Raw genomic sequence first — 15,000 nt, 5'->3', positions numbered from 1 at the left:
GTCGGGCCGTCAGGGGAATAACCAATAGATGACTTCTTGTTCCACTAATTCCTTACACAGTAAAACAAGCTCTCTTGGAATGGAGCCATTTCAATATGTCTATATTAAGTCTGCTGCTGTTAAAAAGCAGGGCAGACAGCACCCTCCAGCCCCCTCCCTCCCCCTGACTGCCCCTGGTTCCAGGCTGGCTCAAGAACTCTGCACTGACTGGAGGCCGCTGTACTCTCCTGTACTGTATACCACACTGCCACACTGGAAACCATACAGTATGTCAGTACACTGAAGGTTATACCTAAACAATTATAGGACATTTAGTGTGATGTTTAGGTTATGATAGAACAAAGTCACATGAGACTTTCCAATCATGATGCTGAAGATAAGAATAGAATATGATGAAATATACCAGTATGTTGGTGAATGCTACGGATGTTCAGTAAATTGGTTAAAGCATTAACATGTTAAGAGTACAAAGCAGAATAATGAAGCTAGTCCCCTGAGAATAGATGTGATCAATGTAGATTCAACAGAAATTGTGTACTTAATGCAAATTGAGTCTCAAATACCTTAAATATAATTTAAGTTTGTAAATATTTAAAGTAATTTGATTTGTATTGAATATAAAATATCAAAGATATGCCTTGGGGTTGAAATGTTATGTAGGGTACAAAAGCTGCTCTCATGATACTCTCTCTCTCGCACACAGAGGCGAGGACACACAGACACACACACACACACACACACACGTACACACCCACACTATCCCCTCTCCCAAATAAATGCCCTACTATTCCAGAACCACATTCTTACATTACTACCACCTCTACAATGTCACATTTCCAGAAAACATGAGATCTGTGTGTTTTTTGTTAGGCACACAATGAAATAGAAGTGAAAAACTCATATTCTGGCATGGTCTGGTCATGCAATTCAAAAGGTTTGCAGTAAACTGCTCAAATCCATGGGGACTCCCTCAAACAGCATGGATAATGACAGGAAAGATGCAAACAGACATAAACAAACCCACAAGTGAGTCTGGGCCTGGCATCATTATCCTGCGTATACATCCCACCTCTATGGGATTGGGAATAAGCAGAATGCCTCTGACCCTCACTGCAGGGGGGCGGGTGGAGTTGTAAAAGAGGTCGGACCCGGCCTAGTCAGAGAGCCCACCATAACCATGGTGAACAGGCTGGGGGGATGTGAGGAATAGAAGGATATGAACTTTTGAAGCGTAGGAGAAAATGTGAAAAACTATTGGCATATGCCTGTGAAATCCTACAATCCCTCAACATACTGTTAGGGAAAAGGCCAATCTCTGAGGAGCAGGAAAACACATGCTCTCCACATAGCATTTTACATTGAATGATTTCTCTTCTGATACTTTCATGTGTAAATCATCCCTTGTAAAAATATACTTCTGATGTACAGTCATTTTTCTGATATTTTCTCATATAATTCGGTTTATTTAAAACCAACATATGATTTATATTTTATTTTAAACATCTACTGTTTCTGTGAATATAAAAGAACACAAAACAATTCTAACAACCTCACCATTGTGGAGACTGGGTGGGAGACTGAGCGGGAGTCTGGAGTGAGTTAATAAGAGACTGCAGTGTGTCTGGTGGTGGGACAGAGAGCTGGCTGGCTGGCGTTGGACCACCCCTAATCTAATAATGGCATTGTCCACACGGCGGTTGGCTGGCCTCTGGGCTGGAGGCTGGTCAGGAGGGGGCTGGAGTAGCAGGGGAGGACTTCCCCTTCTTCCTGTCCTCTCCTCTGCTCCCTCCACTCTGCACATAGACTGAGCCTCTGTCTTCACAATTGCCTCCCAGCTGCTGGGGCTTGGGAAAACAACAGAGTGGGCTCTGTTGTCCGGCAGAAAGCACGATTGTTACGAGGGACCACTTTATTACAGGCATATGAGTGTGCCGAGACTTTAAAACGCGCTAAAATGTCATGTGCACACCGAGTGACGGGCAAGAATAATTCTAGAGAAAAAAAAAACTAAAAAACCAAACAATTGTGTGTCTGAATAACGGTGCAGGACAGAACGGGCCATTCATTGTGTTCCATAGGGAATGCTTGGACTCTCCTCCGCCCAAAAACAAAAAGGCTCTTTTTTTGCTGCCATGGGCTGAATGCTTTGCTTTGCCACCCCGGCCCTAAGAAAACACGGGCCCCCTTTCTCCCTGCCGGCTGGCCCCACACACTAGATCCTATTAATGCAGCCCTCTCCCTGTGAGTGTGCCCACTGTGGAGGCCGAGGGCTGCGCAGAGCCAACGCAAAGACAAAACAGTTTGCTCAACATTAGCAGGGAAAACACTGGCCGAGCGGAGAGGGAGAGGAAACTAAGTCAACTTCACACTGGAGGATGTGTTCTCCGTCAACTGATATTTTCCTTTGGGTCACGGGGTCCAATGAGTGCCAAGTATAAGGCGACTGGCCACCTTCATCCAGGAAAGGATTATGGGGAGCAATAGAGTTGTAAACAGGTGCTTTATAATGATATTCAGAGGTCATAGAGTATGGCTTTATGTATCATAGCTACGGTTGGCCTCGTTTCACTATCAATAATGAGCTGCTCCTGTTAGGGTTATGAAGTTTATTTAACAGTACTGTCTTATCACAGAGCTCACTAGGTTCCCTAATGCCGGGTGAGATGCACTACAGCTCCAGTGATCTGCTGTCTTGTGTTGAGGACTGTTATCACTAGCATTGAGCTACTATGAGAGGCTGCAGGGTCCTGGCATAAATGACTAAATCACAGCGCTGGTTTGGAATCCCCTCAGGTGACTAATTTAAGGCAGACACTCAGGTGTAACTTTACACATTACAACTGTTCATGTGACAGCCCTTGTCAAGATGCAGGCAGTTCATTAACGCAGCCTAAACAGGCGAGGTGTGGGAACACAAAGACGCTGCGCTGCCCTGCTGATAATTACAAGACCGCTAGGAGATGTTGTGTCATTAACATTAATAATGGAGGCTTGTTTATGTACATGCTTACATCGCCAACAAAGACATGTGCGTTCCTAGCATATGTTCCCCACACAAATGTGCCATTGTGTGCCAGGCAGGCAGCCTCTATGAACCCATCACATCGTGTAAGTACTGGGGATGTGTATCTTTCAACGTTTACACTCTCTCCAGTTTGCCATTCACAAGCTAGGGCCCAGTCAGAGGAAATGGTGCCTAAATGCAGTAATAAGGCCATTCAATACCCCCACTCTCTGTGTGCACCTTAACCATGACTTAACAAAGAAAAGGAAGCCGGAAGAGTCTTTCAGTGGCAAAGCAGATGTACGTCGACAAAACCTACAGAGCGAATCGTCCCAGATAGCCTGCACTGTTTGTGTTCATAACGTCTGAATGTGTTTCAACAGGCCAGCGACATTACTAGTCTTGCTGCTCGTCCACTTAGCTTAATTTCCAAACCATCACAGCCATTGCTGAGGTTGTATCTATTAAGCCCTTTTTGTGCATCATTAAGTTTTAACAGGGGCGCGAAGCTTTACTGTTCAAATTGCACACGACTTTATTTAACGTCAGCGCTTCTTCTGCTTCCTGACAAGAAGTCACATTTCATAACTAATTAAATTGATCCCCCCCCCGCCCAACACAGGCCACTAAACGGAATTATTTGCATTCAAGTGTCAATATATTAAATCACAGGGGCTAATGAGTTGGGTCAACGCTTTCTTTTATCTTTAGTCTTGCATGTGCACATCTTCATCAGCTAACAGTCTCCTTTAACTGGTGGGCGAGCATGTTATGTAAGGCTGGATCTATAGAGCTATCTCCCTCCCTGGGCTCAAGCCAAGCTGATATGATGAGACCGTTAGGGCCCCCGAATAATCCCACTACTGCCAGCCTAGCTAACACCGACTGGAAACACCCTATCACTCCCTGCTCTATTATTCTCTTGCTATAATGCTAGCAGTTGGTCTGGCTCGGCTAATTGGGGAACTTACACATTCCCTTTAACAATGTCTATTTTGGTGCGTTTTGCCAATGCATTAACAAGAATCTCTTAGAAGATCATTTGCGCCCTGGAAAACAACAGAAACATCTGAGAGGCATAAATTAGGAGCCATTATCGTTGTTCAATTAGCAGCCTCCCTTGTGTTTATCTAAAGTTCATTTGAAATGATTCCCCATTATATGGTAGTAGTGTGCTTTGTTGTCACTAAAATGTTAACCAAATAAAATGTTGTGTGCAATTACCGTTCATTAGATTACAAGGGCAAAGCATATTGTGTGTAGAATACAGTACAGTACAAGCTCCCGAGTGGCGCAGCGGTCTAAGGTACTGCCTCTCAGTGCAAGAGGTGTCATTACAGACCCTGGTTTGATCTCGGGCTGTATCACGGCCATGATCGGGAGTCCCATAGGGCGACGCACAATTGGCCCAGCATCGTCCGGGTTAGGGGAGGGTTTGGCCGGGGTAGGTCGTCATTGTAAATAAGAATTTGTTCTTAACTGACTTGCCTAGTTAAATAAAAATACAGTGAGGCAGTAAATTGGGTGAATTACTGTATTGGCTTGTGTCACATGATCTTTAGATAGGGTGTGACGGGCAAGGTACCCTATTACAATGACTGTAAATAATGAAAACCGAGCAGGAGCCAGAGTGACCTTTAAAGACTATGGCACCGTGCAGAAATGGACCACTTAGGCTGGGGGTGGATATCTACAAACTGTAGTCAATGACTCCCACTCTTGCATTTGCCCTGATAATCTCCTGTATGTTCCACTATAGGTTAGAATACTACGAGTCATGTTCAAGGAATAAGTGTGTGACTCAGAGACACGCAAATAGGAGAGCCACACAGCACACTGCTGCAGTAGAACTGGAGCGGTTCACCTGCACACTGACTAGCATAGCGGCAGTAGCACCTTACAGACAGACAGACAGACAGACAGACAGACAGACAGACAGACAGACAGACAGACAGACAGACAGACAGACAGACAGACAGACAGACAGACAGACAGACAGACAGTGCCCATATAGAGGGGAGAGGGATTGTTGCCTTCATTCAAAAACCAATGTGTGTGTGACACAAAGGACTCTGTGTTTAATTAGGAGGTCCCTATTGGCTGAGCAGACAGGACCCGCTTTTATAGAGCTTCCCCTGTGAATTCTATCAGCGCTTTGCAACACTGGGACATGGAGCTGCATCCTGAACATCTCTAAACAGGCTGCTATTCTTTCTAATGTGTTTATGTGGGATTTCAAAAACAGACTCAGAGAGACCGCGAAAGACTGGTAGGTTAATAAAAGCAAATGATGTATTCAGGAATTTGTGGCTTTAGTCTGTTAATCAATGATAATGGTGAAGAAGAAAAATGATATACAATAACAGCTCAATGAGTATTTGCATGTAATGGAATGAATTCTACCTTGAGACAGACACGTGTGTAACTTCAACTGTATGCCAATTTCAGCCCTTAAACGCATACACTGTCAACAATGGTTTGATTGTGTAAAGGAAGCTTTTGTGTCAACCGGGGAATTTATTGAAAGTTCCCTAGTCATACCCCCAAATATATATCAAGTGAGAAAGGAAGCTGCTACTGATTAACCCTGTATTGGGGCCCTGGCCTGGCTAGCCCCTGGGCTCTGGAACCCTGGGCTCTGGACCCCTAGGCCCTGGACCCCTGGGGCTGTCATGCTTCTTCAAACTCTACTGCTGTTAAATGACCACAGCAGAGGGAGGGAGGCCGGCTCCACAGCCCTGGGGATACTGTGCTGCACATATGAGAGGGATCAGGCCCTCACTAGCTCTTGAGCAGGGCCATATGTCTGTCTGTCTGTCTGTCTGTCTGTCTGTCTGTCTGTCTGTCTGTCTGTCTGTCTGTCTGTCTGCCTGTCTGTCTGTCTGTCTGTCTGTCTGTCTGTCTGTCTGTCTGTCTGTCTGTCTGTCTGTCTATCTGTATATCTGTATGTCTGTCTGTCAGCCAGCCAGCCAGCCAGCCAGCCAGCCAGGCCCCTGAAAGTAGAGCTTCTCCTCAGGCACTCTCTACACCTTCTCTATGTTAACACTCTATAACCTATAACAACACCTATAACACACTGATAAACACACAAACCCATAGGATACACACACACACATACACACACAAATGCAAGCACGGTCATATAACATCTAAAGGCACCCACACACATGTACACAAGTTCTGCAGTATGTGTGAGTTGTTGTGTTGTGGTGTTGCTGTGCTTTATAGGAGTGTGTCTGCCTGGCAGGCTGGGATGTGGAGGTGGTTAGCTAGCCCTTGTGTAATTAAATAGTATCTTTAATCTGGGAACTGTCTGCAGCTATTATCATTTAACCCTTAGAAGTCCCCTGCTGTTCCTCCACACCATTTAAAACCACATGTGAGGAAACCTTTTCCACTTTGAAGTGAGGGCTGACAACAAGGCACTGGTCTTTTCTCTTTTAACTAAGGCAATGGAACTTCTTTAAAGCCAAACAACAAGTACCAACCAGCACACTCTGTGCTCTTGGTAGATGCTATGGGGGGCAAAATATTATGGCGAGGAAATAATTATGTTTGTATTAAATTATATATTTTTTTTTAACCTTGTATATTTTTGTAGTAACATCAATAAATGTAATATTTCAATAACCTTAAGTCCAAAATAGCTCCAAATAGAACACAGATCTAAGAACAATAATTCTCTATATAAAGTGAATCTACAATAGGGATCATTCCCAGCCAGAGGGACAAATAGAGATGAATAAAGTGTAGAGTGACTCAAAATGAGTGGATCAGTGGACGGTATAAGTCCTGGGAGGGGTGTGGATGTAGCCACCCTGTGCAGGCTGGAGGGCTTGATGGAGAGGGGGTTGGGAGATTGGGGGAGAGGGGTTGGGAGATTGAGGGAGATGGGGTTGGGAGATTGGGGGAGATGGGGTTGGGAGATTGGGGGAGAGGGGGTTGGGAGATTGGGGGAGAGGAGGTTGGGAGATTGGGGAGAAGGGGTTGGGAGATTGGGGGAGAGGGGTTGGGAGATTGAGGGAGAGGGGTTGGGAGATTGGGGGAGAGGGGTTGGGAGATTTGGGAGAGGAGGTTGGGAGATTGGGGGAGAGGAGGTTGGGAGATTGGGGAGAAGGGGTTGGGAGATTGAGGGAAATGGGGTTGGGAGATTGGGGGAGAGGAGGTTGGGAGATTGAGGGAGAGGGGTTGGGAGATTGGGGGAGAGGTTGGGAGATTGGGGGAGAGGAGGTTGGGAGAGAGGGGGAGAGGAGGTTGGGAGAGAGGGGGAGAGGAGGTTGGGAGATTGGGGGAGAGGAGGTTGGGAGAGAGGGGGAGAGGAGGTTGGGAGAGAGGGGGTTGGGAGGTGGAGGAGTAAGGGTTGACAGCGGAAGTCACATGGAGGTCCTTCACAGGAGCAGGAAGAGGGAAAGCAGCTCTTAACTAGATAAGTAGAACCAGACCTGGATTAAAAGCGTGAACCAACAATGGTCTCCATTGAAAACCCATATCAGTGGGATCTTTATATCACTGCTAAACATACGGTGCAACAATACCAGCTCAGAGTTACAATTATAGACATAGGTAATAATGTATGGATTGTTATTGTGTTATTGTGAATGTGAGGACAGACAGACACATTGTAATTGACCTAACAGGGGTTTTCTGATTAAAAGCATCCCCCATTTCATCTGGGGAGCTCCATTCCTTAACCTGCACCGTGTGAAGATAAATGTCAGCCTTTCAGGGAATATTTATTATCTTGCGTGTGCGTGTGTGTGTGTGTGTGTGTCACTTCGACTCACACCGTACCAGCCCCATCTTTCAGGAATGCATGGACTGTTGCCATCCCCATGCACAGGAGATACACGGCAGCTCAGAAGCCTCGTGAGAGAGCAGGAATTTCCACCTGGCCTATATCTGTGTGAGAGCTCTGAGGGCAGAGGGGCTGGAGGATTGGGGGCTTTGTGGGGATGGGGCCTGTTACTATAGCCAGAAAGCTGCACTCCATCATAGCACGGCAAGGCAGCCCCCCCCCAACCTCTCTGTCCCCCACCTGTCATCACAACCTCCCAGTCAGTTGGCCTCTGTGGGCAGGGAGCAGACCTTCAAACAATTACCACCCCCAATAGACTGACCAAGAGGTCTTCTGAGTCTGGAGTTGCCACTGGGTTGGATCAAATACAGCCATTAGAGAAACTAATAAAAATTCCTTCAATCCATGGCGATTATCTCTATATAAAAATATCCTCTTCACAGAAACATGTGTTTGGCCAACAACAGCAGTCACCACCATTTTATTAAGTCATTTCATGGACTGCTACCCATGCTGCTAACATATGGCTGTGCTGCCATTCACTCCTATATAATTACAGAAAGCCATATGAAAGACAGCCTGGGCTCTGACGTTAAAATAAAACCGGATTTGTTGCTATTGGGGAGGAATAAAAAGTGGGTGTGATTGTCAAGGAGACAGCCCCTAACAGTCCAATCGAGTGCCGGTCGATGTGGCTGATTGATGCAGAGGCTAAACAAACAGGCAGAACAGAGCTCTGCTTAGCGTCTATTTCTGCCTTTCTGTCTTCTTAACTCACTGGCTTTCCATGGTCGCATTCACACAGCTTTGATGACTCTGTTACGTAAGAAACACATGCTCTGTTACGGATCAGATTTACTTCAACATTTTGCTTTTAATTGTCACAAGCCTCTAGTTGATACCTAATGGTGTTTATCAAGTTTAATACCTGATTCACATAACAGTAATCTCTCTCTGAGCGGAATTTAACAATAACAAGGGACGACTAGAGGAAAGAAAAACGAGTTAAAAAAAAAACACAGAGCCTTGATCTTTAAACTTCTGATAAGCCCCTAACACCGTAATCACAACATCTGCTATTTTAAAACAAGTGACATTGTAATCCCGAAGGACAAAAACTCAATCTCTCTCCCTCCTCTAAGTAGAACTAGATGAAAAGAGAGAGAAGGCCATTCAAAAGGAGACTCGATTAAATTGGAGCATGCCTTGTTCCAGACCGCTCTGCCTGTTTCTGCACACCCCTCCCTCCCTCCCTCCCTCCCCTCTCTCCCCTCTCTCCCTCTCCCCCCTCTCTCCCCTTCCTCTCTCCATCTCTCCCTCTCTCCCTCCCTCCCTCCCTCCCTCCCTCCATCCCTCCCTCCGTGCCTTTTCCAGACCGCTCTGCCTGATTCTGCACACCCCTCCCTAACTCCCTCCGTCCTTGCATCTCTCCCTCCCTCCATCCCCCTCTCTCTCTCTCTCTCTCTCTCTCTCTCTCCCCTCCCTCTCCTTCCTTCCTTCCTTCCTTCCTTCCTTCCTTCCTTCCTTCCTTCCTTCCTTCCTTCCTTCCTTCCTTCCTTCCTTCCTTCCTTCCTTCCTTCCCTCCCTCCCTCCCTATGTCCTTTCCTCCCTCCCTCCCTCCCTCCCTCCCTCCCTCCCTCCCTCCCTCCCTCCCTCCCTATGTCCTTTCCTCCCTCCCTCCATCCCTCCCTCCCCTCTCTCTCTCCCCTCCCTCCCCTCCCTTCCTCCCCTCTCTCTCCCCTCTCTCTCTATCCCCTCCCTCCCCCTCCCTCTCTCCCCTCCCTCCCTCTATCCCCTCCCTCCCCTCTCTCTCTCCCCTCCCTCCCTCCCTCCCTCAAAGAAAACCCCTGAAAGTGCATGGCATGCCAGGGAGGGTGTCCAGTTACGGTCCTGGAGGTTTTATTTGTACTCCTCCGGTCCGGTTTACAATCCCCACTGATGTGATCAGTTACACCATCAATACAGCACCAGAATCTGAAGCGCTTTCCACCTGGAGCTAAACTACAAGCACTTTGATGGTGAGGACGAAGATCTCTAGTAAAGTCCACTGTTCTCCATACTAACAGCAGGGTAACCCAATCCCCCAGTGCTGTTTTACCACTGCTAAAAGTCTGCAACATGCAGACTGGAAGCTTGTTTAGAGTACTAATTCACTCAAAGCTGTTGTATATTAAGAGGACGGGGGCATTTTTAAGAGCAGGACTAACGAAAACAGAGTGCCGCCGAGGTGCCTCGCTACCTCGCCCCGGCCTGCCTCATCCCTCCCCTCATCCCTTTGGTTTGCCATCTTTACGAGCAGCCAGACCAGCCCCACAGAGGACAGAGTAAAACTGGGTCACGAGGGGAGAAAATGTCATGAAGTAAAGCATTAAAGGACTTGCGGTAGGATAAACAAAATGTCTAACATGATCAAACTGATTTGAAGTTGTTGTGAGAGTAATCTATGCTTGATAAGGGCCTGGTGAGGGTTGTAAAACAAGCAGATAGACTGAGGGGAGCGCAGCAGATGGTGTAAATATGTGTCTCTTTTGTTTAATTGTAGATATAGTGGTGTTTCATCAGGACAGATCACAGGGACAGAGTCTGGGGAAGGCTGCCTTGGCTGGAGACACAGATCTTTACATCTAGGGGCCTCTCTATCTGTTTGAAATAGAGCCATACACTTTCAGTACCTCCCCAAGTGTGTTGGAAGAGATATAACACCCTCGTCACTGAACTGCTCATCAAGGGGAATTTCCAGGTAGCACATTAGTCTTTAACCACAGCATGAAAGAGTGGAGTGTGGACCTGTCAAAGTATGATATGTTGTGATGCTGTGTGAGTGAGCCCAGGAGTAAAGAGTCTTTATTAAGGGGCTTTGGTCCCAGGGCATAGGGTGCTCTATTCTAGAGGGTATGCTAGTGAGGGTACTGTGCTAGAGAGCAGAGTGAGATCCTCTTTGGTGGAGTGATGGGGAGTCATTTCTCACAAACACACTGGACAGTGACAGCAGCACCAGAGGCCAGCTCTCTGGCCTCTCCAGCAGAAGCAGACATTGACAGTGGGGCCTTTCTCTTGGGAAGTGCACTTGAAAGGGGGATTTTCATGGCCCAGCACTAAATCCTGCTTTTGTGCTTAATGCCGTGTAAATCCAAGGGGTTTGCTTTGCTGCTTTGCCTCCACACATCACAGGGACTGTGGACTGGGGAGAACCCTGGAGGAGTGGAGAGGGAAGGGGGTGAAGAGGGGCTCTATAGCCCCCTCCACCATTCAACTGGGACCTTTACAAAGTACAGATTTTCAGCAAGGAAAAACATGTTTACATCAAAGTATGGAACTGATAATGAAGCCATTTGTGATGGTGAATTGAGAGGAGAGTTAGGTTTTAATGATCCTCCTCGGAACAGAGAACAGAGACAGAGAGAGAGAGAGAGAGAGAGAGACAAAGAGAGAGAGAGAGAGAGAGAAAAACTCCCATATCTTTTGGGTGAAATTCCACAGTGTGCCATCACAGCAGCAAGATTTGTGACCTGTTGCCACGAGAAAAGGGCAACCAGTGAAGAACAAACACCATTGTAAATACAACCCATATTTATGCTTATTCATTTTATCTTGTGTCCTTTAACTATTTGTACATTGTATATATATATAATATGACATTTGTAATGTCTTTACTGTTTTGAAACTTCTGTATGTGTAATGTTTACTGTTAATTTTTGTTGTTTTTCACTTTATATATTCACTTTGTATGTTGTCTACCTCACTTGCTTTGGCAATGTTAACACATGTTTCCCATGCCAATAAAGCCCTTGAATTGAATTGAATTGAATTGAGAGAGAGAGAGAGAGAGAGAGAGAGAGAGAGAGAGAGAGAGAGAGAGAGAGAGAGGGACAGAGACAGAGACAGAGACTGAGAGCCAGAGAGAGGGAGAGAGAGAGAGAGAGAGAGAGAGAGAGAGAGAGACAGAGAGACAGAGAGACAGAGACTGAGAGAGAGAGAGAGAGAGAGAGAGAGAGAGAGAGAGAGGGTGTGTGTTGGTAGTGGGTGTGTGTTGGTAGTGAGTGTGTGTCGGTAGTGAGTGTGTGTTGGTAGTGAGTGTGTGTTGGTAGTGAGTGTGTGTTGTTAGTGAGTGTGTGTTGGTAGTGAGTGTGTGTAGGTAGTGGGTGTGTGTTGGTATTGAGTGTCTGTTGGTAGTGGGTGTGTGTTGGTAGTGAGTGTATGTTGGTAGTGAGTGTGTGTTGGTAGTGAGTGTGTGTTGGTAATGAGTGTGTGTTGGTAGTGAGTGTGTGTTGGTAGTGAGTGTGTGTTGGTAGTGAGTGTGTGTTGGTAATGAGTGTGTGTTGGTAGTGAGTGTGTGTTGGTAGTGAGTGTGTGTTGGTAGTGAGTGTGTGTTGGTAATGAGTGTGTGTTGGTAGTGAGTGTGTGTTGGTAGTGAGTGTGTGTTGGTAGTGAGTGTGTGTTGGTAGTGAGTGTGTGTTGGTAGTGAGTGTGTGTTGGTAGTGAGTGTGTGTTGGTAGTGAGTGTGTGTTGGTAATGAGTGTGTGTTGGTAGTGAGTGTGTGTTGGTAGTGAGTGTGTGTTGGTAATGAGTGTGTGTTGGTAGTGAGTGTGTGTTGGTAGTGAGTGTGTGTTGGTAGTGAGTGTGTAGTAGTAGCAGGATAAGTAATAGGTGGGTCATAGGAGAAGACTGCTCCTGGCACCAGACTACAGTAAAGCCTTGGATTTCCTCAGACGTCTGGGCTGGGGCAACGGCCTTGACTACAGCCAGCCACTGACCGACCACCCCTACCCAGAGTAGCCAGCCTGTCTGTATCCAACACTCAGCATGGGTGGTCCCTAACCTGACCACACTGTACTGTACCACCTCACCAACACACACACCCAACACTCCCCACATACACATCCCACACACTGGCACTCTCCCTCCTCTCCTCTCCTCCTGCTACCTCTCATGTTGTTTTCTTTCTTTCTTTCAGCAAATATGCCATGTTTATTTATGGTGCCCTCGTTCCATTTTTCTTGGTCTGTGTCTCGTGTGAATATTGTTGTCCCTCCACCCCCATTTACATGTTTTTCTCCATTTTCCATAATTACTTAGGGGAGAAAAGAACACAATCCACTTTGGAGAGAAAACGCATGGCAATGACCACCACCATACACACTGACATTACTCCAATAAAACCTTCATTTTTAATCTGAGCTGAGCATAAAACGAGCTATTCTAAGTGCACCTTTATAAATATTATACTCCTGTTCAAGTACATTAACAAACATTTAAAGGACGAAAAACTGAATACTATATTACACAAACTTCTTCTTCCGTCAAAAACAGTATCTCCTTTAGCCACCACATTGACGTGAACAACGTTTTCCCCTCACTAACAATATGCTGTGAACAGTAGCCCCGGTGCTGTCTAAAGGCCTGCCACGTCGCTCAACTGGGATGGCATCATTTCCAAGGCAGCATTTACCAGCCTCTTTCATGTCCCCACCTCCACCCTCCAGACACTTCTCTCTCTACCAGCAGCAGCATGCTTCATTAGGTGTCGCTACTTTCTCTTCTCTCCATCTTTGTTAATTAGGATGTGATAATTATTCCCCTCCGTCTTTACCCCTCCCAATTACCGATGGCCAATTATCATGTAATGTGAATGACGACTGTAAGACAGAAGTGACAGAAGAATGAAGCGAGAGAGAAAGAAGGAAGGAGACCGAGAGAAAGATAAAGGAAGACAGTAAAGTACCCGTGTAATGTCTGTCAGACAGAAACCCATAGAGGAAACCCACGAGATTAGACATGTGGCCTGTGGTGGGGTGTGGCTGGGGAAGGAGAGGCCAGTGAGACAGTGGAAGGGTGAGGGGAACACATGAGATTAGACATGTGGCCTGTGGTGGGGTGTGGCTGGGGATGGAGAGGCCAGTGAGACATTGGAAGGGTGAGGGGAACACATGAGATTAGACATGTGGCCTGTGGTGGGGTGTGGCTGGGGATGGAGAGGCCAGTGAGACAGTGGAAGGGTGAGGGGAACACATGAGATTAGACATGTGGCCTGTGGTGGGGTGTGGCTGGGGATGGAGAGGCCAGTGAGACAGTGGAAGGGTGAGGGGAACACATGAGATTAGACATGTGGCCTGTGGTGGGGTGTGGCTGGGGAAGGAGAGGCCAGTGAGACAGTGGAAGGGTGAGGGAACACATGAGATTAGACATGTGGCCTGTGGTGGGGTGTGGCTGGGGAAGGAGAGGCCAGTGAGACAGTGGAAGGGTGAGGGGAACACATGAGATTAGACATGTGGCCTGTGGTGGGGTGTGGCTGGGGAAGGAGAGGCCAGTGAGACAGTGGAAGGGAGAGGGGAACACATGAGATTAGACATGTGGCCTGTGGTGGGGTGTGGCTGGGGAAGGAGAGGCCAGTGAGACAGTGGAAGGGAGAGGGGAACACATGAGCGAGCCACTGACCTGAATCTGCTGCTGGAGGATATTGATTTTGTGCTGCTGCTGCAGAAGCTGCTGCTGTTGTCTGGCAATCTGTAGATAAACACCAGAGAAGAAGAGTCACGACAGTCAGAAACATGTTCCTCTCATCTCAGAGTACAGTGCATGCTTATACCACTCAGCCAGACCGGGGACCGACTATCAACTGACACTAAGGAAAACATGACACTGTAACTGCAGGACAGTATTTGCAAACAAGAAGTCATGGTGATCTGAGCCCCATTACAACATATCACCACCTGCCTAAAGACGTGACAAGTCAACAGTGGCCTTCAGCATTAGGCATAGTATAGCAGAGCTGTCGATGATGTGGCCTTGCTGGCCTAGCTTCTTTTCTGGCTATGTGCTTGCCGAGGAGGGCTGTGATGCACAGTCTGAGATGGGGAAGCAGAGACGGAGATTGATGTGTTTACAATGGTGGTAACTGGTGTAGGCTGAGCTGGACCGGGCCGAGCTGGGTAGGAGTGTTCTGTCAGACTCCTATCCCTCTCCTCTGAGTGGCACGGCATCTATCCCAGCAGCCTCTCTGTCTAACTACATGCTCGCTTCATTGAGCATGACAACCTAGTTTTAAGTGTCATTTCATTTTCATTTTCAAATATAATTACAAAGTGTTCACTGCAAGATATCAGTCGTCTGCAAATGTGTCAGGATTAATTTGTGCTTCTTCACGAGTGTCAACAGTTAATTACTGTGTCGTGTCTGCATGGCTAAATGACATTCTAACTCT

At 46.9% G+C, this 15,000-nt stretch overlaps 1 protein-coding gene across 1 annotated transcript in view; it reads right to left on the bottom strand.

Annotated features, from left to right (window-relative positions):
* Positions 1-15,000, bottom strand: part of LOC115119519 (transcription factor SOX-6-like) — a 165,918-nt gene that overhangs the window by 33,819 nt on the left and 117,099 nt on the right. The window contains exon 10 of the mRNA XM_065012573.1: positions 14,235-14,303. Coding sequence (XP_064868645.1) covers positions 14,235-14,303 — 69 coding nt within the window. The remainder of the gene's footprint in view (positions 1-14,234; positions 14,304-15,000) is intronic.

The sequence above is a fragment of the Oncorhynchus nerka genome, linkage group LG28, assembly GCF_034236695.1.
Source record: "Oncorhynchus nerka isolate Pitt River linkage group LG28, Oner_Uvic_2.0, whole genome shotgun sequence".
Taxonomy (NCBI): Eukaryota; Metazoa; Chordata; class Actinopteri; order Salmoniformes; family Salmonidae; genus Oncorhynchus; species Oncorhynchus nerka.
Note: the sequence above shows the minus strand (reverse complement) of the source record. Positions and strands in the feature narration are given on the sequence as shown.